This window comes from Antechinus flavipes, chromosome 2 (assembly GCF_016432865.1).
Source record: "Antechinus flavipes isolate AdamAnt ecotype Samford, QLD, Australia chromosome 2, AdamAnt_v2, whole genome shotgun sequence".
In the NCBI taxonomy this organism is placed as follows: Eukaryota; Metazoa; Chordata; class Mammalia; order Dasyuromorphia; family Dasyuridae; genus Antechinus; species Antechinus flavipes.
The window spans coordinates 352,351,861-352,378,508 of NC_067399.1; the positions used below are offsets into that span (position 1 = coordinate 352,351,861).

Genomic DNA, 26,648 nt, shown 5'->3' on the forward strand with positions numbered 1-26,648 from the left:
AACAGGAGTATGCTTTATATAATTCTTAAACCCAAAAATAGTCATGGTACAATATTTAACATTTTTAAATGTTAGAAAGAAGAAAATATTTCCTCTGTAATTCTGACATTTAAAAATTAGCCATTCTTCAAAGAATTTATAAACTTTCATGTTTTTCTTTCCCTCTACTTTCTAATCACTTTGCACTGTTGAAGTTTTTTGAAAATTCCAAAGTAAAATCAAGAACTTCATTTTAATTCTCCTTATTTGTATATTAACTAGTTAATCAATAAGCATTCATTAAGAATCTACTATCAGACACCGTGCTAAGTTCTGGAAATAGAAAAAAAAAAAGAGGCATTCTCTCAAGGAACTTATATTTTATCAGAGAAAACAAAATATATACCAGTACAAAATATGGACCTTTACAAGGTAATTAAAGCATCTGAGGGAAAAAGTCAAGTGTCTCATTTTCTTTATCAATGTAGAAAACTCTAGATTAGGAAACATCTTCTTCTAATAAGCCCTACTCTTTCTCTGTAGTCTCAGAATTATCTGTGCTCTAAGAGGATAAATAACTTTCCTTGAGTCACACAGCTAGTATGTCAATGGCAGATCTTGAAATCAGGTCAAAGAGATTGCTGCTTCTCATAACAGTAGCCTTAAAGAACTCTTAGTCCAAACTCCTCATTTTTTAGATAAGGCAAACAAAGATCAGAAAAATTAAGAGACTTGCTTGTTTGTTAATACAGTGATGCATTTGGGGCAAGAAACTAGTGACTTAACTACAAGATTCATTATTGTTTTTGTTTTGTTTTTTGTTTTTTGTTTTTTCCCCGTAAATCACACTGCCTTTCCATTTTTCCTCTCCCTTCTTCTCTCATCCTAACATAATAGAGTCATACCCAGGCCTTCTGTCCAAATATACTCCTTTCAACAGTCCTAGTGATGATAAAATGCTGGGGGTTTACTGTCATTGTCCCATATAAAGACATTCTTTATTTTCTTAAGATTTCTATCTCATGTGTATCTTTTTATGCTTTCCTTTTAAGGATTATAATTTAAATGTCAAATTTTCTATTAAATTCTGATTATTTCTCAGGAATATTTTAAGGTCCTATGTTTCATTAATCCATTTTTACTGTTTTGAAGCATTTCCCTCCCACCTCTTTTAGGGGGAGGGCAAATAGGGGTTAAGTGATTTGCTCTGCATCACACAGCTAGTAAGTGGCAAGTGACTGAGATGGTTTTAGAACTCAGATCCTTCTAACTCCAGGGCTGGCGCTCTAACGTTTGTACCACCCTCTTTTTTTTTTTTTTCCCCTTTCTCTTTTGAATTCTTCCTCATTTTGTGTCTGGTCTGCATTTTTTCTTTGAATTTTGCTTCTAATTGTTTTCAGGTCATTGTCTTCTGTGTTCTTGTCTTGTGCTTCCCTGTCATTGTAGTAGCTTTTTGTTGTTAAGTTCTTTTTTTATTTCCTCATTTTCCCAGCCTATTTGGTTCTTCCTTTTGAAGTTAGTGGATGATTTGTCTTGCACACTAATATTGTAAATTTTTGTTTCAGACATGACATCCTTAGACATATCATTAATATTTCTTCATTTTGTGTTTAGTTTATCCATGAATATCTTCACCTGTAAATTGCTTTCCTCCTCTATTTAGCCCAGGTACTTTGGCCCCTTTTATCAATCTGATAAATAATTGAAAATATCCTTTAAAAATTATCAGCTTCCAATTTTTCATTTTCTATGTGTTAATAAACATTTCTTAATCACTGATAGAATTGCTCTTGATTGAGTCAAGGATAGAATCATGAAACATTTCATTAAAGATCACCACTTAAACTGGTATTGATCATTACCCCACACTCTGAGAAAGGTTAATTAGTCATGAATATTTCTAATGGTATTAACATCAAATCCTTATTTAATTATTTTATCTGGAAAACATTTTAATGAAATTTTTATAGTTATTCTTTTGTTATATATACTCTTTTGTGAATGGTAAAAATGAACAGAACACAAAGTGCTTTAACACTGCACTTGGGTTTTTGAAACATGGCATTTTACTACCATTAATATGTAGTCCATTTAAAAAGTACAGAACTGTTCTCTTTCATCTAAACTTTTTTATATGAGTATTTATAGTAGAGTATGGAAAAAAAATCATTAAATGTCTTTTTGCTCTAAGGGAAACTTAAAGCAGTGTGAGTTAGAACTATTATTATGATGATGCTTCATTAGAAGAAGTATTTTGGGAAAATTTTTTTGTGTGTTAATTGTTTTTTAATTGAAGATAGTGTTCATACCAATTGGCCTTATGGATAGATTTGACTTGCTTTGAACAGTTGTGGGTTTTTGATTTGCCAACAGTTTTTTATTGGATGTGTGGAAATGTAAATCTTTGTTTGAAGAAGTGTGCCCTTGCATCAGAACTTGGCATCTACATTGAATCTTAAGAAAACAAGCTGTTTCTTCCCTGGGGAAACTATTCTAAAAGCTAATTTTGTTTTTATGTACTGTATCCTCCTAGATTAAGTGATTTAGGTTAGCTTGGCCTGGGGCAAAACGTTTCAGAATATTTTAGTAGATCCTGGTATCATATTTACTCTCAGAAAATACTTTAGTTTTCAAGCTTTTCTTCCTTATCAGTAGATTGTACAAATCTTTCCTTCCTCTCTTCCCAGCCCCCAAAATATATGTATTTATAGGGTGAATGTTAAAACTATTTTTAGTGAATAATAGATCTAATACAATTGAGTGATAGGTACACCCTAATTGTCAAGGAAAACAAATTGATTCCTAAGAAGGTTTTATTCAGATTACAAATTCCTGGAAAATAGAGACTTTTGTCTTGAAACCTTTGCCAAGTCACATGTAGATAAAATATTGAATATTATTTGCTTACTAAACAAGGGAACAGTTAATCACATTTGCACTCTTAAATTTAAAATTCTTATTAGATATTTTAAAGCTGTTTCAGTCTTCAACAAATCTTTTTCATGTTAAGTTGCTTATGTTTCTATTTTGAAATAGAGATAATTTTTCATCATTTTATTTAAGTATTAAAAATATATGCTTAAGCATTTGAAGTATGGTATGTAAATTAAAGATATAGTCATAGAAGTTTATTCAAACAAGGACAGATTAATGCATTGTTTCTCAAAATAATGCTAAAAGAAAATTGCAAAGAGTAACAGGGAGCTATCCAGGGAAGCAGCCTGTTCCTCTGATAAAAGATAGGTCTCCTGTAGAGTGATGGTAAAAAAGCATTCTTTTGTACTCTACTCCCTATTTTCCAAGCCAGACCCTATAATTGCTGAAAGGTGTACATGCCAATTGAAGTATATATTTTTTATTTTTTTCTAACTTTCTTTTATTAAGAGGAATTTTATATATTATCCATTATTAGTCTTTTTGAAGTGTATCATGGCCTGGTAATGTCCAACAATCACAGTTCCATCCAGAAATGGAATATCATAAAATGAAATTTTTCATTATATAAAATACAGGTTTTAAAGTTTTTTTTTTTTTTTAAATGGCTTTAATAAAGAATTTTTAGTGGGAAAATTATTAACATTTCTCAGGCTATAGGGAATGTCAAAATTTCATTTAATTTTAGAGTCACTTGCACATTCAGATACAAATTATTTTTATTATAGACACCTTTATTACAGATACAGTACTGTTAACAGACCCAGACTTTTTTCTTAGTTTTATACTCAAGAGCCAACTCACATAATTAAACTAAAAAGAAAGCTAGAAGAACATGCTATCCAACCTTGTTAGCCAAGATCATTTGCCAAGATGCACAATTCACAGAGGAAAGTTGCAAAAGGTATTTTCTCTCAAAAAAAAACTTTAAAAAATAAATAGCCATTTTACATTATGAGAAGAGCTTAAAATGTTAAATTAAATGTCTCTTTATTTCCCCCTCCCCCAAAAGGAATATATTGTTGCTTAGCAAAAGACTAATGGAAAGACTTAGAAAATTTTGAATCAATTGGGAAACTTTTTAGTTTTTAATTAAATTAATTAAAAACTTTGTAGTACTCCAAAAGCAGAAAGAAGCAACTCATTTTTTAATGTTCATAATTCCTGGGGTGTGGGGTATGTGTATGTATGTGTGTGTATGTGTGAGTGTGTATTTGTGTATAAATGTTCAGATTTATTTTTGTTGACTAAATTTAACTTTTCATAGTGAGAAATAGTCATGATTAATTTTTTTCTATATGAACAAATATTTTGTTTGCAAACTAAGACTAACTCGACAGTTAAAAGAAATGAAAGAAGTCAATCCCAAAGTATACTTTTATGGAATGATTTATATTCATATTTGAAAATTTTAAAATAACATACAGAAATGAATTTTTTAAAAACAAATTTTGCTTTTCTTGTGGTAGAAAACCCCACCAAGTTTGATATTTGTTATATGCATAGAGATTTTAAAGAGTTTTTTTTTCTTTTAAAAACTATTCATATGATTGAATAAATATTAAATAAAATATTAAATAAAAAATAAAATCATATTAATGTTAAAGTAGACAGATATTTTTTATTTGAGAAGAATAAGATAAAAATGATAGGTTTTATTTTAATTTTGAAACACATTTAAAAAGTCTATATATTTAAGCTTTTGTCATCCGTTACTTAAGGTTAACATAAAGGCAGATAATTTTTTATGATGGATTTAAATTCCTATGTTCTTGAAATAGTTGATGTTTAAAATAAATATATTTTAATGTTTACCTGTTTACTCAAGGCTTGGAACAATAAAATGGCATTAACATAATACGTATACATTTTAATTATTTGAGTGATTAGAAGTATTTTAAAGAATATGCAAATGCTCCATTAAATCTTTTTGAAAGAGTTTTTATAGTTTAATGTCTAAATCCAAATTCATAAAGAGTTGGAAAAATGAGATGTCTGAGCTATAGGATTCACAGGGATTTCTTATGAAGCCTATTTAATCAGGATAACACTGTTATTAATATTCATCAAGTCAGCTGGAATACAAATGGCAGACCATGGAGTCTAATTTTTTACTTGGTGAATTTATTAAAAGTGGCTTAAAAATTAAGGGAATTTAAGTAAATTTGTTAAATATGAAAATCTAGTTAGCAGGAAAAATGTCTTTATAAATTTTCTTTAAAGACCATTTTGCATTGATACCATTTGACAGATTTCATTGGTAATAAAAGTAGGAAGATGCATGAATGGGCATTTAAGAGGATTTAAATATATTGGCACATTAATTTTTACATGAATAATAAGTAGTTTCCAAAAGCAATTAACTTACAGTGTACAAGATTTTAATAGGAAAATAAGCCTTTGACATCAAAGGCGCTTTAAACTTAGTAACAGGACTTCAAAGTAATTTGACCTATTTGATTTTTACAGTTTGTATTGTACTTGTTATCAAGCTTATTTGTGTTTATGCATAAGAAAAATAATTAGATAAGAATACTTGGTGCCCACCAAATCTTAGAAAAGCTAAACATTTGTGGCAGTAATTCTGGTGGAGCTCTGAATATTTGCCACACTTTTTTAGAATGTTTATTATTAGAGAGTATCTTTTCTTTTGAAGCAAGTCAGAAGTAAGATTGTGATCTCTCCTAATGTTAAATACAATAAATTTCAATGTAACTTCATTGTCTTTTTCCAGTTTTTATAAATCAATAGTAGAATATCATTTTTTTAACTGTTTACAATATAAACTCTTCTGTCCAGATAATTTTGTAATACTCTAATTATTTCTATCAAGTATCTTCTTCTGAGGGTCAAACATGTATTACATATAATTTCTTCTTTCTTTTCAGATCTCCAAATTGTGCTTTAATATTACCCAGTTGTATACTATATTTGTGTTTAATGCATAAGAAATTATTTCGAATTGAGTTAACTCCAGTTTGTAGACTATATTTTCCTGGAGATGATTTTTATTGTATTTTTTTCTCATTAAAATTAAAATTTATTGTCTTATTATTTGGATTTGGGTTATGAAAGAACATAAAATTTAACTTTAAAACTTTATTAGCTTCTATACAATCACTTGAGTATGAATTAGAATCCCCAGTAAATTAAATTTTTCCCTTAAAATTTTCACTTTTCAGTTGTTAAGCTGATATATAGAAAAATTTTAAAAATTGTAAAATATTTTAATAATTTTATGTTCAATGTTAAATAGATATTTTTGCTGAACATCAGCAAGTTTTACATGATTTTATAAAAGATATATGTAATCGGTACAGTAAGCATGTTATATTGGTACTCATAATATATACACACACACATGCACATACACATATATACAATATATACTCATACCTCATACCTTCATAGTGAGGATGATGGCTCCACAAGTAGTTTTTAATGGTTCGGTGACATTCACTATAATGTCCAGGAGAGGGCAGCATTTTCCTATACCAGGTACATACTGTAAAAGAACATGCCCTCCTTACACTTGTCAATGTTTCTTGTAATTACTCCCAGTATATTTGTTGCTTGCTTATGAATTAACTTGCATTTATGGAACTAAATCATTGCAATCATTTAATTACACCTGAGGAGCTGAACTATAATTGCTTGCTTCCAACTAGGATCTGATATGGCTTGAGCAGTATTAATTTGGTGTTTACTTTTCTGAGTGCTAAAAGCATTAAAATGATTGTGCAATGGGATTACATTTTACTAATTGCTGGCATTCATTAGCTGGGTAAATGGCAAGGAATAATGACTGTATATTGTAGAAGGATAAAATTATATTTTTAAATAGTATATTACTAGCACATTAAGGCCCTTAAGACATGGTTTTAAATACTCCAGAGCTTATTAAATACTGTATTTTCTTCTTGTCTTGCTATACAAATCTATTATTAAAAAAGTCCAATTATTATTAACCTTTTGGGCAATATGTAGGGAAATGGTTTCACTGACTGAAACATTTCTTTGATATTAATAACCTTATATATTTTCAGCTAATCCAAAAGCAAATGTGGAACTTAAAAAAAGATTGCCAACTTCAAAATCAACACAGTTATAGAGAATTAGTAGAAAAGGAAAAGCTTACAGCTTCATTTGAGGATTTCATTTGAGGACTTTTGTAAAGAACTCTGTGTACTACATATGAGGTAACTGCAATTTTTTTCACTGTTAGAAAACTAAAACATTTTAAAAATAGCTTTTGTTCATGTATATAATTTTTTAAATATAAAAAAATACTTCCTACATGTTTATAATAAAAGATGGCCTAAAGAAATCTTACCCATAATCTACATAATTTTTTTTTTAATTAGAACTTTAAAAATAAGATTGTTCAGTCCTTGCAAAAGGAAAATGGGTGAGTAGGTTGCTTCCACTCTTAGAATTGTAAAAGACCACATTAATAATTGATTCTTTTTTTGCCATCTTGCAATATGTTTCAAATGTAAGCACAGATTGAAATGCAAACTTTTAACACTATTTAAAATTTTGTAGGAGAATTAATGTTTTAATCTGTTAATACACTCAACTTTTGGACTATAGGACTACTATAAAAACTATAGTTTTCTTGGAAAATTATAATAGGTACCAAATTGCATTTTTAAGTTTGTATAAAATTTTAAAAAATTAATGTGTCATACTAGATACATTGCTTAATTTTATTTATATAAATTTTAAATTTCCATTCTATATTACTACTATGATCATGTGAAAAGTTTAAAAAGCTTTGAAGTTCTAAAGGTATATGAAAATATTTGATGTATGGAATTTCTTTATTTTTCAAAAATTTTAAAATAAATCTGAGCCACCTTAAAAATATCTATTGTAATTTTAATCTATATATCTTAAGTTAAAGGTTTAAAAGGGGAATTTTTCACAAATTATAATTTTAAAAATCTATTAAATCCAACTAAAGTAATGAGTTCATTTAAAAAAATATTGAGCAATTACTATTGAATAAATGTAACTGTAAAGAAAATAACGTCTTTCCTGAGAAAAACTATTTAGCATCAAATATAAAAATAACCAATTTACTGCCCATATAAAACATTTTAGAAAACCACTTGTCTTATAAATTCTGTTTTAAATAAAACTAAGAAATAGGCTTGTTCTGATATATTGTTTTAAGTTTACTTATCCAGAGTTGACTTTACTTTAGCTTTAAAATCTTGGAGCAACAATCAATGACCATGCCAGATCAAACAAGTTCAGAAGTACAAATGGAGAACTGGTCAAAAGGTAAGAACTTTTAAGGTATTAATATATAACCCCAGGTGTTGTACTTGTGCAAGGATTGCGGAATATATTTGTTCTTGCAAATATATTAAAGATTCTGTGTGTGTGTGTGCATGTGTGTGTGTGTATGTGATTAGGATATTCATTTTACCTGGTAACATGTAAAAACAGGTGAGAGGGTAACAACAATTAATAAATAGACATTTTAGAATATATATTAAGGCCAAAAAGTATCTCCTTAATTTTCTTTTAAGTGATGCTTTTTACTATACTACTTTACTACTGAAACTTTTATTATCTAGTTCTCCCTTCCAGCAAATTGGTCTCACAGTGATCAGGAAACTTTTCCTCATACATGCCAGTGTATTTTTTAAAAAATTATCTAATGAATGTTTATTCAGTTTCTGCTCACATTTTTTTTTTCAAAAACTTAAGGTGACCAAAAACTTGACATAGTATTATAAATAAAAGAAGACTATCACTTCAAAAGTTCAGCCTACATAGGACATGAGCGAAATATCTTTGGGTTAAAATGATTATAAGCTATAGCTTTTATTATTTTGTAATAAATAATATAAGTGTTCTCATTGAGGGAAGGGGAATGTCATCATGGATCAGTATTGAAATTCCTGGCTTTTTCTGAACTTCAAAGATTTTTTTTTTTTTAAAAGCACAATAGTAGGAAAAAAGTTCTGCTTTTTTAGCTACATGTTTTAAAATTATTCTATAGTCTGATGGAAATTGCTAATAAAATTTTTGAATAAATATCTCTGATAATGAATAGTTTTGTATTTCAGTTGATAGTGAGATCACTTATCAGTTCTCATTTTAAGGGATTTTAAAAATCTGCAGTTTATTAAAATTTAAAACCTTTAGGGGTCAGTATGTACTAAGAAAGGTTAAAAAGGTTAACTGTGCTATATTGACTAACCAAAACAAATTTTTAAGTCTGTAATATATTAAATATTTTTCATCTGTCACAAAATGGTAAAGATATAAGGTTTTTGAAAGCTTAGATAATACATTTTAATTCCCTGAATTTCTTTAAGATAATTTGTATGTGATAATGAAGCTGTGTTGCTTTGTTGTATCAAATTTTATTTAAAATATGTTTAATTGTGTCTTTTTGTCTTTATATCACATTTTCTACACTATCTCCCTCTTGAATCTTTTTCTGCTAGTAATCACTTTTAATTGTCATGGTTTGGGATAACTTAAAGAATGGGTGTTGAAACTAAAAATGTGGTATACGAGTAGTATACTTTTCAAAAAAATAAATTGTTGCTGTATTATTTTTAAGTCAGACTGGAAGAAAATAGGAAAAAAAAACATTGAAAATGTTTTAGGTTTCCAGACTCAAGAAAAAGTAATTAGCAGTAATTACATGAGATAAAATTATTTCAGGAAATAAATTACTGACATGGGATGATATTGAAAATAATAGGTTAACTTGCATCTGCTGAGTGGGTTACCTTAAGGTAAAAATTGAAATTACTATTTTGTTTTCATTGAACATAGTAACAGCACCATCTCTCACTAAGTAAGCAATTAAAAGAACCCCAAACTTTGTGTTTTATAAACTTTATTTCCGTGGATTTGTGATCTTCTCATTTGTGGCTATTCCATCTAAATGTGGAACTCTATATATTCCTTTTATCCTGTGCGACTCATGCACACATTTTCTTACAAATTTTCTGAAAGAGCTCCACTCAATATACAGCAATATGTGGCTTATGTGCCCATTATTCTTCACTCTGACTTTGTGAATGTTCCATCTCCATTTTTTCCAATATACCTCTTTAATGATATATCTTATGGCATTTATGGGTAATTTTTCATTGATAGTGTTACAATTTTAATTCTTCAAAATGTGGTCTTTCATGATAAATCTCTTATTTGAAATTCCTGGAAAATATTACATAAGAATGACAGCAAATGTGCTAAGTGAAAGAATATGTATCTATCTCAAAATGACTTAAATGTGTTACTATTATTAAAGAGAAATATTCAAAATTTATTTAAATTCTATTATATATGACCATATACCTGAAATAGGGATGCTTTTAAAATTTATAAGTACTTGATATTTTTATTAACATTTATTACTTTATTATTGTAGGTGATAGCACATAGAACTAATGGCATTCATTTACAGTAAAGCAAACTTTTACCTGTATTAAATTTTTTATTTCAATTCAAAATCTTAACACTAATAGTACCCTAGATGCATTTTATAGCAAATATGAATTTGATTATACTTCATTATCCATGTGCCTTAGGAGAGGTTAAAAAAGACATGTCTTTGGACTGATTAAATTTACTGTTTATCTCCACAGGACCTAGTTTAATAGAGTGATAGTGGCTTCTCATGCATTATCATCTAAGAATACTTGAGAGTGGTTCAGGACCATTGGCAGCTAGCCAAAAAAAAGTGATTCATTTCCAGAGGAAATGTGCAAGCTCCAATTGAAAAATGATTGAGAATATAGTCCATTATGGAAAAGAAATCCATTCCTTTAAATACATTTATTAAATCAATTTGGCTTTTGGGGATATCTGATTTTTCTACCTCCTATAACTATGATATTACCTTAGGTTTAAATATAATAGCTGATTAAAACAAAACTGAACAGGAATCTGCATTTCAAAGAAGATAAAAATTTTAACATAAATAATTTGTTATTAATAATTTGTGTTAATTAGTAGGAAAATTTTATTAGAATGTGATATTAAATAGTATAATAGATGGTTTAGAAATTCTTCTCTTGGAATCTAATTAATTTTTAGGATTGTTTTGATTTCAGAACTTTGAATCAGCAAAGATTAGTTCATATTTTTAGGTTTATTAAGGATTTTAGTCCATGCTTCTACTAGTTGACATTTTTATTAGTGTAGTGATTTTTAACCATTTTTGTGTCATGAATCCTTTTGGCAATCTGATGAAACCTAATGAATTCTCTTTAAGAATTATGTTTTTAAGTGCACTAAATGAAAATATATATGATTAGAAAGAAAAACAATTCCATTTTTAAAAAGATACATTATTCTTTCTCTCCCCTCCTCCCCCATTTCTAAGTTCATGGACCTTTGGGAGAGTTATTTGGAGAATCCCTGTACTCATGTTACTACTTCTAACAAAATCAGAACACTAGATTTTTATCTTAAGGTTTGCCTATTAATTATGCTTAATTATTTTTGTAAAATATCAAAGTTGAAAAAAAATTTATAGAACTTGTAATATTGTACTAGTACATTTTAAAGCACTTAATGAATCCGTACTGTCATTTTGCTTAAAATAATTTGAGTATCAAGCCTTTGAGTGATTGGTTCCAGAAAATTTTTTTGTCATTTTGAAATTTGCACAAGGAAAATAAATGTAAAATTTAAAGCAGATGAACCTGTATCTTGACATTTTGATGATAAAAGTTATTTTGTATTTCATTGTTCTGATCTGCAGTTTGGAGGAATTTTTTTGCTTCTTTGTAAATGCTATTACTATATTTGAAAAGGCCCAAAAGTGATTAAAATGTATATTGTATTTTTCATATTAATAATGGATTTATAGTGATCAGCTTTGTTTTGGGAAGTCTGTTAATTTTTAGCAACAAACAATATTAAGTTAAACTTATTTCACTATTATATTTATTGTTTCTTAAATAGCTAACATAGCTATTTTAAGGATAGATTGATAGACACAGGTAGGCAGTGTAGTATCTTATATAGCATCCTAAGAATTAAGTTTATATGAACAACTTTGTGACATGATAATGTAAAATACATATTATATTAAAATTTTTTTCTTTAAATATATTCTTTTCTTCTCTCAAAAGTTCAGAAATATCAAGTTCAGCCTTTTTAGGACAATGAAATCTCATTAACTATTCATTTTCCTGAACTAACTAAAATACATTGACTCTGTAAGAGTGGAAAAAACGAGCAAACACTTCCTACCCAAAGGTATTATTCCAAAGCTTATTCCTTTTGTGTGAACAAATGTTTCATCTTGCATACATTGTATGAACATAGATCTATATGTAGATCTACATTATTAAGTATATTATAGAGTATATTACTAAGTAAAATTTTGTGAAAAATTTGTACAATTTGAAACTCTTCCCTTTTATAACATAAATGTCAGTGACATAATAGAACAAATAATGGTCATAGTCTTCCTTTCTCTGTCATTTTCAAACGTAGCAAATATGATTGTTTGTGTCCAGAAACCATGAGCTGTATTTTATTATCAGGTAGTATAGATTAGAACAGGTAAGATGAGCAAGCACATACCAAAAATTCATTAAAAAACTAGTCCTTGATCTCTAAGGAATGCAATAGACTATCATCAGAGGATTCACTTGCATCTTTAATAGACCATTTATTCTGTGTGAATTTTTTTATTGTCCCTATATTACCAAGAGCAACTTTTTTTTCTTTTTTAAAAATTCTTACCAAGAGTGGCCATCCAAAATGAACAACTTCTAAGATTATTCTGCCAAATTTTGGGGCAGTTTTACATCTTAAAATTTTAGCCATATATATTTGTAACAGTGTGCAACATTTTACTTAGAGCCTAACTAGTGAAAGGGAATTTACCTTTTTATTCATTTGTTTTTTGAAGAAGATGAATTTGAATAAAAAACAACCATTTTTCAATTTGAAAATTATTAGATAATTATACATAGACTGTGTTAATAGCATAAAACCTGTTATTTAAACTAACCTTAATTATGAGTGATAAACAGAATATTTACCTATCCCTTATGAGCTGCTGCTGATATGTAAATTTATTCTTTGACTTTGCACAAATACACTTTTGAGCTGTTGCTTAAACACTTTAAGGTCCTTGGCCAAACAGTTTTAATGATGCCTCTAATATTAGGAAAGTGTGACATTTGATGAATACTTTGTATAATTGTGATAACTGGAATGTGTAAACAAAAAAAGAGGATATCTGAGTCATCATGCAATACCTAGATAATGTATAATTTTACTGTCGATAGCCATCTTGACATTTTTTATCTTCCAAAGGCAGGTTTCATTTGGAAGCTTAATCTGAGATTTATTTGGTGGGTCTTGAAATCATAGCTAGGGTTCCCACAGGAAATGGTCCATCCACCAACAGATTAAATGGCAGTCCTGCAGTTGTTAGGGGAGTTCTGCATTTAACACACATGCATACATATTCAGCAACACTGTGGAGAAAAATTAAAGTAGTAACCCAGGTTTAGGAACAATGTAGCTAAAAAGTCCCATATTTGCTGAATGACAAAGGGTTATATAGCAGCATTTCATTTTATTATTCGTGCTTGAATTTCTTGTTTGCTTTGTTGAGTCTGCTGACGAATACTAATAAACGCCTGCAACAATCCAGACGAGAGATGCCTGGCAACAAAGCTATGCTGTGGACCTCCCTGATCTTCTCCAGTTCACAACCTGACCTTTTGAAAAATTGGCTGGGCTAAGCTGCAGAATTTGGGTGTAATGGTTATTGTTAACTCCAGCTTTAGGATTTATTAATTTGTGTGATCAAGACTTACCTATACTTCAAAGTTTCAAAAGACCAAACACAATCATCCACCCATTAGAACTAACATTGTGTTTTAGTGAATCCCACTTAGCATCTGACTAGTGATTCTTTTATTTTGATGTGTTCAGAATCTAAAGATGCTTTTAAAGTGGAACTGAGAGAGACATGTATAAAGAAGAATGGAGATTTTCTCTAGCTAACATGATGGTGATAGTCTTTGTAATAATGAATTGTGGAGTTGCTTTTCAATACCAGAAAAAGTATATATGTTCACATGCACAAAAAGTGAGTTACTTACAAACATGATTAACATTAGTACTTCTCTTAAGAATTTGTTTCAAAAAAAATTAATCAGTTTTTATTAGGGCTGTCTTAATTTGCATTTTTCTAATCAGATTTAGCTTTGATGTCTTCTGAAAATTGCTTATTCACCTCCAGATGTGTTTTCTTTAGCATTATTTCTCTTGATAAAATCATATTATTTCTGATATTGAATCATTTGATCATTCCAAGAGCTTATCTTCTGAGCTTTTAGTAGCTTAGGCTGCTGAGAAGGTGGTATTTGTGAATTGGCAGTTGAGGAGGTCTGGTTGGTGATCATCAAAGTTTTCACTACATGCAAAAACAGTTGCCAGAAGTTGGCAGGTTGCATTTCTACAAGACTTAATTCCATGAATAATGAATGAAAATACTGGTCTGTTTTCAGTGCAGGTAGTCTACAGGATATTGCTGTTCTAAGGGCTCTTAGGCTTAGTCTGAGTAGAGGTAGATCTCAAAGATGTTAGGGTGATTTGACTTGCCTGGCCGGTGCCAATTTTTGCTCTCCTTCAGCGTCTTTTGCTACTTCAATGAGACTGGCTTTTGTGCCCCGGGTGGCAATTAGTCAGCAATTGGTGTTTCTAATGACCACCTCATTCCATAAGGTTTGTTTCCTTATCATTTTTGGGGTGGGATGGAAATAATGTCAGTGATATACTGTTCCCAAAGCTACTGGGTTTACCTGCATGAAATATTTAAAAACCCAAATTTTTTCTGTTCCATCACTATTAATTTGGAGTTCTGAGCTAGAATTAGGACTGATAGTCTTAGATTGAGGGCACAGCTATTCCCAGGCCTATTGGGTTCAGTGGTGCTGGGCAATCTTTATGAGAATAGGAATGGAAGAAATGATCCAATGTTGATCATGGTTTGATTCTGAGACATGCCTTTTCTTATCTCTTAGTCTAATAGTTATATTACAACTTATCCTCGAATATGTATGTATGCATATGTATATCAATCAGTGGGACTGAAGTGAAACAGCAAAGTGTGGGCCTGATAATAGGATAATATTAAGTTAAACTTATTTCACTATTATATTTATTGTTTCTTAAATAGCTAACATAGCTATTTTAAGGATAGATTGATAGACACAGGTAGGCAGTGTAGTATCTGTTTTTTTCCAACTTAGACTAGTTCACTTTTCCTTTGACAACTTACTTCACTAATTATCCTACCACCATAATCTTCAATGAATTTGAGAGGTTTATATGGCCTTGGCTGTGAGTGAAGGCAACAGACACTATTCCAGAGATATGATATGATTGACCTCTTTATAAAAGAAATAAACCTTTCAGATGAGAGAAGTCCAGTCTTTGCTTTGTGCAGGCAAATTCCATATATGCACAAGAAGGCAACAGTGTTGGTGAAGGGAAGGGCATTTTCTTTGTGTTTTGATAGGAGCAGAGACATATTTTCTAAGACTGATAAGGATATGAAGAGACAGCTTTATAAAGAAAAGTCCTTACTAAAGAAGGAAGCAACTGGGTGGCCACTGGAGATAGGAGTTTAGGAAATCTGAGTTCAAAAATGACCTTAAACACTTATTAGTTGTATAATACTAGGAAAGTCACTTAACCTCTTCCTGCCTCAATTTCCTTAACTGTATATTAAGGATAATTATAGCACCTACTGTTACAGTATTGTTAATAAGATTCCTTTTCAGCATATTTTTAAATGCACACAATTACAAAAGAAACCAACTGCAAACAGTTTATGTAAATTTGTATTATGCAAATTCGACTTTAGATAAAGAATAATGAAAGAAATCCATATTCCAAAAAAAAACCTATGTTAACTTTATCTACACTACTATGCTCTCTCTCTCTACTCTTCAGCTTCTCATTCTGGGACCTCCTGCCCTCCTACAAAAGACAAAAAAACCCAACCCTTAAAAAAAATACTCCAAGAGAAAACCCAACTCCTTCTACCCATCCTGTCCTCCTATCTTTTCATCTAACTATGTGTTAGTCCCCATTTGTCTTTTATCAGTCTATACTATATATATATATATATCTCATGTACTGACTCTCTTCCTGCCTCTCTCTTTTCCTTCCTTCCCTACCATCAGGACAAATTCACATTGCTGCAAAAATCACTTTATATAGAGGTCTATGAAATGATCCACTTAAGTAAAGCAAGAACTGCCTGTATACATTGATTAAAATTTATATATTATATTATATATTTATATATTTTCAAAAGCCTCTGAATCCTAGTAGTTTCAGATATGAGTTTTACCTATTGTCATTCATATATAAACATAAACATATGTATATCTGTATATTATACTTGTGCTTTCCATGAATATTATATGTATTTTTTGGGAAAATACACTAAGTCTTTTGGGGAAATGTTTTATATTGATTATCATTGCCATTCTATTAAATGCCTTTGCTAATGGTTAACTCAAAAGTAGGATCTAGGGAGCCACTCATTGGGTATCTCCTCTAGGGATTCAGTCTACAAATTTAAATGCAAATGTTAGTTAGGAAAGCATCTTGAAGAGGGTGTCCCATATAAATAATTGCAAAAGAGTATATTTTGCTCACTCATAAAATAGCAGGTAACTACATTATAATAGAGTGATTATAGACTTGGGATGGAAAATGCCATCCTCATCTAGAGAGAGAAATATTGAGATTGAAAGTGGATCAGAGCAGAGTGTTTGTTTTCTTAGTTTTTTTCCCTTTCTTGGAGTTTTTTCTCTTTTGATCTGATTTTTTCTTGTACAGCATGACATGGAAATATGTTTGAAAGAATTGCACTTTTTAAAGCTATATCAGATTACTTGTTATCTTGGGGAGGTGAGAGAGGAAGGAAAATTTGGAACATAAAGTTTTACAAAAATTAAAAATTGAAAACTATACATATATTTGGAAAAATAAAATGCCACTTAAAAAAGAAAAATATAAATAGTATGAAAGAATCCATGAATAAAATAAAACATCCAACATGATTCCTCTTAGACTTCCTAATCAAATCAAGGTGAAAACCTTAAAAATTTTAAAGTAACTTTAAAAATTGTCATTTTGATCCATGAACTTGTTTTTTACGATTCCATTTATAATCTTATATATTTTATTTTATGCATTTAAAAATAATTGTTATGAGAATGGCCCCAAAACAATCAAGAACTCTTAGTTTCTAAATTAATCAAGCTTAAAAATCAGTATCTTCTTTTAAAGGAGGCTCTTAAATATGCAAGTACATGTAGGTCAAGGGGAATCAGAATGAAAAAAAAAAAAACCTCAAATATGGAAGACTAAGAAAGCAGACTACATATTCTTAAGAGTTCAGAAAAAAAAAGATGATAGGAAATACCTCTCCTAAATGCAAAAACTTTCTAATTTGAAGAAACAGTATTGGGCTGAGTTACGGATTTATACTTCTTCTGCTGCTGGTTCTATGTCATACTTTACATGTGAAGTGGAAATAATGGCCTAATCCCCCATTCCTATGCAAGTTTGGTTAGTTTTCCCTTAAAAGGTATTAATATCAACTTAATTGATTTTGATGATTAATGACTTAGGCTGATGATATCACTTCTTATTTGCCTGAGTACAAAATAATGAGGATTCCATGTTTTCTCTGATGCTTGGCTGGCAGACCATGATGGGCAACACTAAGGTGGGAGCACCTTGCTCAGCTGAATCAATTTAAGTTGTTCTTCATAGCCTTTCTTTGCAATAGATAAGTAAATCCTTTGTCAGCTGTTGAATGACCCCATATCCCATTTTGTCATAGCACTGAACATAAGCTATTAAGGGACTGGCCTGTCCCAAACAGAGTGCCCTCATTGGCCTCCCTGTGGAGCTTTATATGGGGATTCTTTCACTTCAGTGAGCAAATGTGACATCCCAAGAGCAGAAAGCAATCCTAAGAGTTAAAAGATGATTCAAAGTAGATGTGAGCCTAGATAGTATAGATGTTTCCTCAGTGAAGCTTCTGAAAAGGAACTCACTAGTTAAAAAGATGAGGCTACAAAAATGGAGATATTGCTAAGATGAGAAGGTTGATGGAATTTAATTTGAAGCTAGTTCACAGAGTTATGAATTGAGTTGGTCCAGTGCAAATGAACTAAAAGTCCCCAGGGGAAAAAAAGAAGAGAAATAATGAATCAATAGCAAAACAAAACAAAAAACTTTAGAATGCTTCAAGAGAATTAGAAAAAGATAAAGAAGAAAAGAAGATGGAAATTAAGTCTGAAATTAGGATGGAAATTAAAGCCTTCAAAGAATTTAGCATACAAAAGAATAGCCAGTTTAGAATAATAACCATTTTTCCAAGATAGTAAAAACTCAAAAAGAAAATAGGAAGCTCAAAAATACATATTTGAAAGGAAAATTGACAAACCAGAGCCAAAAGAACCAAAGCAATCGAAGTATATATGTTCTTATCAAATCAAAGAGTTTGAGTTTGAGAAAAGAATATGCCAAAATAACATAATCATCATAAAACTCCCAGAAAAAATGCATATTATCCTATGGGAAATTTTTAAAAAAGGTCTAGAATTGGAAACAGAATGATATTAATCTATATGTTATTAGATAGTAGTCTATAAGTTAATGGCTTAACCTAGGAAGTGGTGCCAAATATGGAATCAAATGGAAACAATTCAGAGTTTAAGGTCAAACAACAAATATTTCTAATAGCCAAGAGAAACACATTTAATTCTCATTGAAAATAAATTTAAATTGCCCAGCCCTATTATGAAAAAAAAAAAAACAAAGACTATTACAATATGATCTTCTAAAAAGCCAGGCTGAGCATGATCTACCCTCAAAATAATGTGTTCTTCAAAGCTGAATTTTTAAAATAAAAGGAACTTTAACCATCTTGGAAGTGGGTTGGGAAAAGACAGAAATTCAAAACATTCCTCCAGGTGCATTCTGGATCAGCATGCAAGCACTGCAAACCAAACACAAAAATGGTAAGTAAATATGAAAAGCCTAAATAAGAAACCATTGTGATTTTGGATCGAGATAAGGATGTTTTCTCAAAGATATTCTTATAGTGATAAGAGGTACAAAGAAAGGATATCTAAGGAAGTGAGAATATAAGAATAAAAAGGCTGAATATAGTGTCATTTGGACCTGAGTTCAAGCCTTGCCTCTTTCATTTACTGGATTTGTGACCATGGAAAAGTCAATCTATCAGGGTTCCAGGCAACTCTCAAGAAATATATAGTGCACTTGGTAGGGAGAGTTTACTTGCCAAGATGCAAATGTCAGGTCATTCATAAGCATGAAATTTGAGCTTTATGAGGAGAAAGTCAGAAGAAAGAGATGAATTTCCAGTTCTTGCTTGATCATTATTACTTAAGTTCTTTTGCTTGATCATTATCCAAATTGCACCCCAGCTAATTGCGAATATACCCAAAGGTTTTATACTAGTCTTCTCTTCTTTCTATATTCCCTTTATGACTCCCATAAGCTCCAATAGATTTAATTATATACAGATGACCCCTAGATCTATAATATCCAGCCATTATCTTTCTCCCAAGTTCCAGCCCTCATATCACTGTTTAATATTTGAAACTGATTATGCTATGAATGTCAGATTCAATATGTCCAAAAAAGTACTCATTTTTCTGCCCAAACCTAATCTTTTTGCTCATTACTTTTTAACTCTACTACTTGTAGTACTTAAGTAGCTGGTCTAACTTTCTCTAATCTCTCCATATTTTAGTCCATCATCCAAATGACCATCAAATCCCAGAGTCATATCTAAATGTATTACTCAGTAATTTTCAGTAGTTTCCTATTGTATCTAGAATCTAATACAAACTTCTCTGGAAAATGGAGCTTTCACAAAGTAGAATCATTATGTCTTTCTTCCTCAATTCAGCACGATTCCTCTCCATGCACTTTTAACAATTCATCTAATTTGGCCGTGTTATTCTTCATACACTTTATTTCTGTCTCTATAGCTTTGCATAAGCTATTTTTCATTCTTTCTTGCCTCTGCCTTCATCTTTGGTTTCCTTCAACGTTGTTCTTAAGTAGTATCTTCTTCATAAGACCTCTGTCTAGCGAGGTGATGGAATCAGAGTACCTATTGAAACAATTATTTTTGGACACAGAAATATGTTTTGCTTGACTCTGATTATTTGTGTCAGGGTTTATTATTATTTTTTTCTTCTGATAAATTAGAAGGTGGGAATCATATTACTAGGCTGATCCCTATTTTATGCACCAGGGAAAAGAGTAGTTGCAGATTTGAGGCCTGAGTTTCATACTAGGTAAGAAGTACTCTGGCAACTATGTCATTTTGAGTGTGGAGTGGAGTCCCAAATCCAACATGTACTGCATGTTCAATCTATCAAGCAAGACGCCTCTTCCCTATGTAGCATCCAAACAATCTGGGCACGAAGCACACGAGAAGCAAGGTAGATAGTTTTTACAAAAGTTGAGATCAAGACTTACCTAATAAATTCAGGCCTACTGATACATTTTAGATCTATGAGGAATTAAGTTTCACACAAGCATAAGCCCCTCATGTAGAAAGTGAGACTGGAGATATGAGGTAAACAAACAAAAAATTAGGTAAATAAAGTAATACTTTACACTGACAGAAGCCTAAAAAGTAACTAACTATATCAAGTACAAATAGGTCATCAGGGAAAAAATATTTTAATAGTGGGCACTAATAGACTTACTAGAATAAGTGAAATAAAAAAAAATAAGCAAGGAAAGTAGAAAAAAAGTAAAAACAGCCATGATTCCTCTATAATTTATCCTGCAAGAGTAAGAGAATTTTCTAGTAAAAGAATCAAGTTAATTGTTAGTTGGAAAATCTAAGGAGAAGAATTTTTTGATATAAGTTACAATAGGAAGACAGGCTTAGGACTATTGATAGAATATCAATTTTGGAGGGGTTCTGTTTCTGTGTATTAGGATAAAGAGAGGTCATAAATCCAGCTGAGACAAGGACCTAATGCTAACCCATTGGCAGAAGTGAAAGCCAAAAATAGCAGTTATTTATCTCTGACCTTGAAATTATTGGAAGATACCACTTTGAGCTGAAGATAGTTCCTGTATCTAGGTTCTTTATAACCTGAGGTGGTATTGCTAGGGTAAGGAGTAATCTTGGGTCCAGTTTAGACTTGGCCTGAAGCTAGGATCAGGTATAGAAATAAGTATCACCTTTATTGTCTCTGAGGAGACCCTGGAGGAAGATCATAGATTCATCCTCAGTCCTCTCTCAATCTGAAGCTGAGTAGCCTCAGGGGAAGTTATTCAGATCAAGAACAAACATAAAGTTCTGTCACTCTAAATTCATAAGTTCTTTCAGCTAGCTTATAGTTGTATGTGTGTGTGTATATACACATTCACAGATATATACATATATATCTGAAAGTATCTGAAATATATATATTAGACAAGATGTATATATCTATATATATATGTTTGTATGTAGACTTTCTGATATATATTAGATTAGACATATACATACATATACATAGACTTTCAGATACATATATATATGAGAAAGCAGCAGGACCCCAGAGAATAAAATGAGAATCAAACAAGGCTTCAAAATTCTGTTCCTTAATTCTCAGAGCCTTGACCCTAACATAAAATTTTAGTTCAGTAAATGGAGGAACAACTAAATAGAAAAAAATTATCCCAAATATAAAGGAAATTTATATTTGGCACCAAATATTATGGTGCCAGGAGACTACCAAAACAAACCCAGAAAAAGAGAACTCCAAATTATCTAAAAGCAAAACCTCAAAATAAAATATTGATCCACAAAATCAATTTGCGAAAGGAGAGCTCTAAAGGAAAGAATTGGATGGCAAAGTTATAAGTATGACTACAAATGGTTTTAATTTCTTCATCAGAAAATTGTCTGTACATATCCTTTGACATTTATTAATTAGAGAATGGCTTGTATTTTTATAAATTTGAGTAAATTCTATATTTTGAAAATGAGGTGAAAGGCCTTTTATTGAGGAGCATTGTTTTGAGAAATATTAAATCATAAGGATGGCAGTGTCACTCTCATTTCACAGAACTGGGCCCTGAACTATATCTTCCCTTATATTTTACATCCACCCAACTCAGTTTATTTTATCCTACTTCTAAAATGGTATTTCCTTCTTCCCACTACCTTTGATATGGCATACCTCTCAGATTTCCTGGGATAGTACATAATCTTGATTCCCTGAAGTGTAATATAGTTCTGGGAAGAATAATCCTTGCTTTGTTGAAATGCCAACTCCCTGAAATGAAGCTTGTTGCAGACCTCCATCATTCCCATTTTCTTTTCTCTCCCTCCATGTAAATTTTTCTGTACTTCTCTGTTGGAATCTTTACAAACTGCTAACTCATTAGAGTTGATAGATTATTGATCTGATCTTACAAGGAGATGTTTTGGGCCAGAACCTGAAACAAGGTACTAAGTAGAACTAATTGATTCAATGCTTGTGTTCACACCTTTACTCATTGGAGTTCACACATTTGGGAGATTTCAGGGTTTAGTATGAGATATCCAAATTCACACCTCCCTTGAAGCTCTTAGGGCCAGAGAGCACTCTGGGAGAAAACCCATAGTCCCATTCTCTCAGAAGAGTCATATATAAGCCCAGTCAAGAGAGGTCAGCTGAATTAGATTGGAGAGGAGCACGCTGGGACAGATGCAGAGCACTCAGGGAGATTGAGAGCCAGAAGCCCTCTCTCAGAAGCAAGAGAGATTCATTCCATTTTCCACTTGGCTGGCTAGTGGCTGAAAAAAGCAGAGGAAGAAGCAAAGGACAATCTGCAAGAGCTCTTGGAACCAAGCAAAGAGCTATAGGCTTCAACTAACCAGGCTATTTTGGAAGGAGAAAATAAACGTTTGCATTTTTACCAGCTGGCTGCATTTTGGGTGATTATTACTTTCACCTGAAACTAAGGCCACCTCCAGAAAACCTCCCCAGTAACCTGCTTTCTCTCCAGAGAGAACCTTTAGATTATTTTAAAGAAGAAAAAGAATACCACACTTCTCTTACCATCCTAGAATGACATCTGCCCGATTCCTAGTGCTTTCATACAAATTCTTTTTCTTCAACTATCCCATCCTTATTATTATTTTTTTTAACACAGATCCCCAAGCAGAACCAGAAACCAGAAAAATAATTTCCTCCTCTACTCTTGAATTCAGGCCTAGAATATAATTCTAACTTGTGTTTTTGTCTTTTTTTGTCTATTTTTATCTGGATTTTCCCCTTTTCTATTATTCCCTCAGTTGCAACCACAGCAACAATAACTATAACCACAAAGAATGATTTACTTATGAGGATTTTTATTATGTGGAATATAAATTAATTTCTTCATTTTTCCATCTCTTTTAAGTCTGCTAAATCTTTAACTCCTTGATTCCTTTTTGCCTCTAGATATTCTCTTTTTGGACCTCAGTGTCAATTAGCAAAAAAAAGTAACAACATTGATTTCATTCCTTAGTTTTTCTTTTAATTTTGTTTTAAATTTACTTCTCTTGTTTGGGATGGTTGTTATGTTTTATTTTTATTTTTTTTTGTTTTTTGCTTGAATGACTTAAGTTCTACTTACTTTATCTTTTACCATTCATGTAAATTCTATTTTATCTTTTATCATTCATGATTACACAAATTTGGATATAATGCAGTCTTTGATTTTTAGAATGTAAAGTTCTAGTATTTTTGTTTCTTATAAATGTTGACCAGTTTGATAGCATTCTATTTGTTACACTGCATATAGTGTGACTTTGATACTGGCAGCCTTTTATATATTTTGTTAATGAAATTTGGAAATCTAACTGCTAATTTTCTTAGGTGTTTAAAACTAGGGTTTTTCTCTACAGCAATCTAAAGGTTATATCAGTCTTTGCCTTCAGTTTCAAGTAATTCCAAGCATTTTTTATTATTCCAGAAATATAATATTCAGAGTTTTTCATTCATATTTTCCCTGGGAAATCTTTTCTACTTCAGCAACTCATGTATAACATCAGTTTATTTTATATGGTATTCATAATATGATTTACTAGTATTATTTTCTTTTGCTTCAATTATGTCAGATTTTCTCAATCGGTATATTTGAATTTCAAATCTGCCATTATATTTTGCAGAGCCTTGCTGTTTTATAGACATTCTTTATCAAATAGAGTGCCATGAGTGAGTGAATCTCTGAGTATGGGAAAAGGAATGATGTGCATTAAGTCTAGAAAGATAGGGACAAAGTTTGGAAAGATGTTAAAATCGAACACAGGAATTTATATTTTATCCTAGAGATAACAGGGAACCATTAGAGTTTAATGTTGAATAGGGGTGTGATAGTCAGATCTGAACTTTAAGGAAATAATTTGAGAAGTGTGTGGAGGATTTGATGTTGGATACCAAGATATCAGTTAAGAGGTCATTGGAATGGTTTGGCTGAGGGATCATAATAACTTCAGTTATAATTGTGTTATACAAGTAGAGAAAAGGTAAAAGATACAGATAAAGAAAATACAGTATTTGGCAAATGATTGAAAAATGGAGTAAAAAATAGACTATGTTATTGAAGATATTGCTAAGATTATGAACTTGAGAGATTGGAAGAATAGGGCATCATTGACAAAAATAAGAAAGTTTGAAAGAGAGGAGGAGTTGTAGAGAAATGAATTTGTTTTGCTTATATTGATTTTCAGATGTCTCCAGGACATCTGATTTGAAAAATTCAACAAGTATATATTGATACAGAATCCCTAGTAAGACTAGGGTTAGATATATAAATTTGTCAGTTATCTGCATACAGATAGTCATGAGAGCCGATGAGGTATTAAAAAAGTTGGTACAGAAGGAAAAGGCCCCAGACAGGATGATCAATAAAGGCGATTTCTTGATTTCTCAGGTCTCATTTTCCTCATTTGTAAAATGACTATAGACTTTAATCTTCAAGGTCCCTTCTAGCTCTTAGGTTTTATAACTAACCTATGAAGTTTTTTTTTTTTTTTACATAAATAGCTCTTTGAAAATAAGCCATTTTTATTTATATGACTTTGTTAGGTAAGCATATTTTATAGATAGTGTTTATAATTGTATTTTGTAGTTTTGTAGTTATTTTTTATATAAATCAATATAGAGCTACATTTCAATGATTTTTTTTTTTGCTTTGTTAAGGATATAGTAAACTTCAGATAAAAGATATTCTAGTGTAATAAACTCTAATTATATACTGCCAGTATTAACTTGTGGGGGAAATGGAAAAATATGAAAATCTTGTAGGTATGGAAGAGTTAATACTGTTGTAATAGACCAAAACACAGTTTTCAGATGTATGATTTCTTGAATTGCAGTATGTATCAGATTTTGATATAGATATATCATAACGTTTAATTATGATGATGAAATTCTATTTCTTTTTTACTGAATTACTCTGAAATCAAAAGTAGTTGTAAAAATGTCTGTCTTTTTTAAAAAATATATTTTATTTTATTTTATAATAACTTTATATTGACAGAATCCATGCCAGGGTAATTTTTTTTACAACATTATCCCTTGCACTCATTTCTGTTCCGATTTTTCCCCTCCCTCCCTCCCCCCCTCCCCTAGATGGCAAGCAGTCCTATATATGTTAGATATGTTGCAGTATATCCTAGATACAATATATGTTTGCAGAACCGAACAGTTCTCTAGTTGCACAGGGAGAATTGGATTCAGAAGGTAAAAATAACCCAGGAAGAAAAACAAAAATGCAAATAGTTCACATTTGTTTCCCAGTGTTTTTTCTTTGGGTGTAGCTGCTTCTGTCCATCAAAAAATGTCTGTCTTTTAACTTTTTACTTACAGCTGAAATATATTTCAAGACCATAATGCATCATACATAATATATACATAATGCATGATACACCATCCTAGACTAGCTTTGTTTAATCCTCTTTATACAGTAGAAAGTTTCTTTACTATGGAAATTTTTTTTCTTATTTTATTGTTATTTTTATATTTATATCTCTCCTACAAGATTTTTAATAAGCTCCTTGAAGGCATTGTCAATTACCTTTGTGTTATCTTTAGTTGCATATAGTGCTTAAAATGTTATTGGAATGATGCTGAACACATGAAGATTATGATAGCTTATATTTATTTTAGCATGTTCTTATTGGGAGATTCCCCATGAGAAATAATATTCTTTGCATAGAAGACTAGAATCCTCTCCAATTCTCCTCAAACTCTTTTTTTATCCCATAGCTCTATTACCATAAGAATTAGGAGAGTTTTAGTCACCATTTGAAAACCAAGAATCATTTGTATTAGAATCACAGAAGTTATCACTGTGGTCAGCACTTATATATGTTTATTTGATTTGCTCATGTGTTGACTTTTAAATATTATATTGATAATGAACTTCCAAAACTTTTAACATTAAATCCTTAGAAAATATGTAATTTTGTAACTTCTAGGTGAGTAGGCAAAATACATGCGAGTGCATATGTGGGTGTGTCTGTATGTATATGTAAGTATGTATGTATATGTAAGTCACCTTCATTAATATAAAGCAAGGAATAAAGTTCACACTTCCTGGCATATAATCCAGTGTTTTTTTAGTCCTTCTTTATGTGAATACAAAGAGTGATTGTGGTTCTTTTATTCTGTTCCTCT

The 26,648-nt window shown here is 30.7% G+C and overlaps 1 protein-coding gene across 3 annotated transcripts in view; it reads left to right on the forward strand.

The window, feature by feature from the left end:
- Nucleotides 1–6,963: 6,963 nt before the first annotated feature.
- Nucleotides 6,964–26,648, forward strand: part of MIPOL1 (mirror-image polydactyly 1) — a 520,237-nt gene continuing 500,552 nt past the window's right edge. For all 3 annotated transcript variants that reach the window (XM_051978073.1, XM_051978071.1, XM_051978072.1), the window contains exons 1-2: nucleotides 6,964–7,112; nucleotides 8,123–8,202. In XM_051978073.1, coding sequence (XP_051834033.1) covers nucleotides 7,108–7,112; nucleotides 8,123–8,202 — 85 coding nt within the window. In that variant the 5' untranslated portion in view covers nucleotides 6,964–7,107. The remainder of the gene's footprint in view (nucleotides 7,113–8,122; nucleotides 8,203–26,648) is intronic.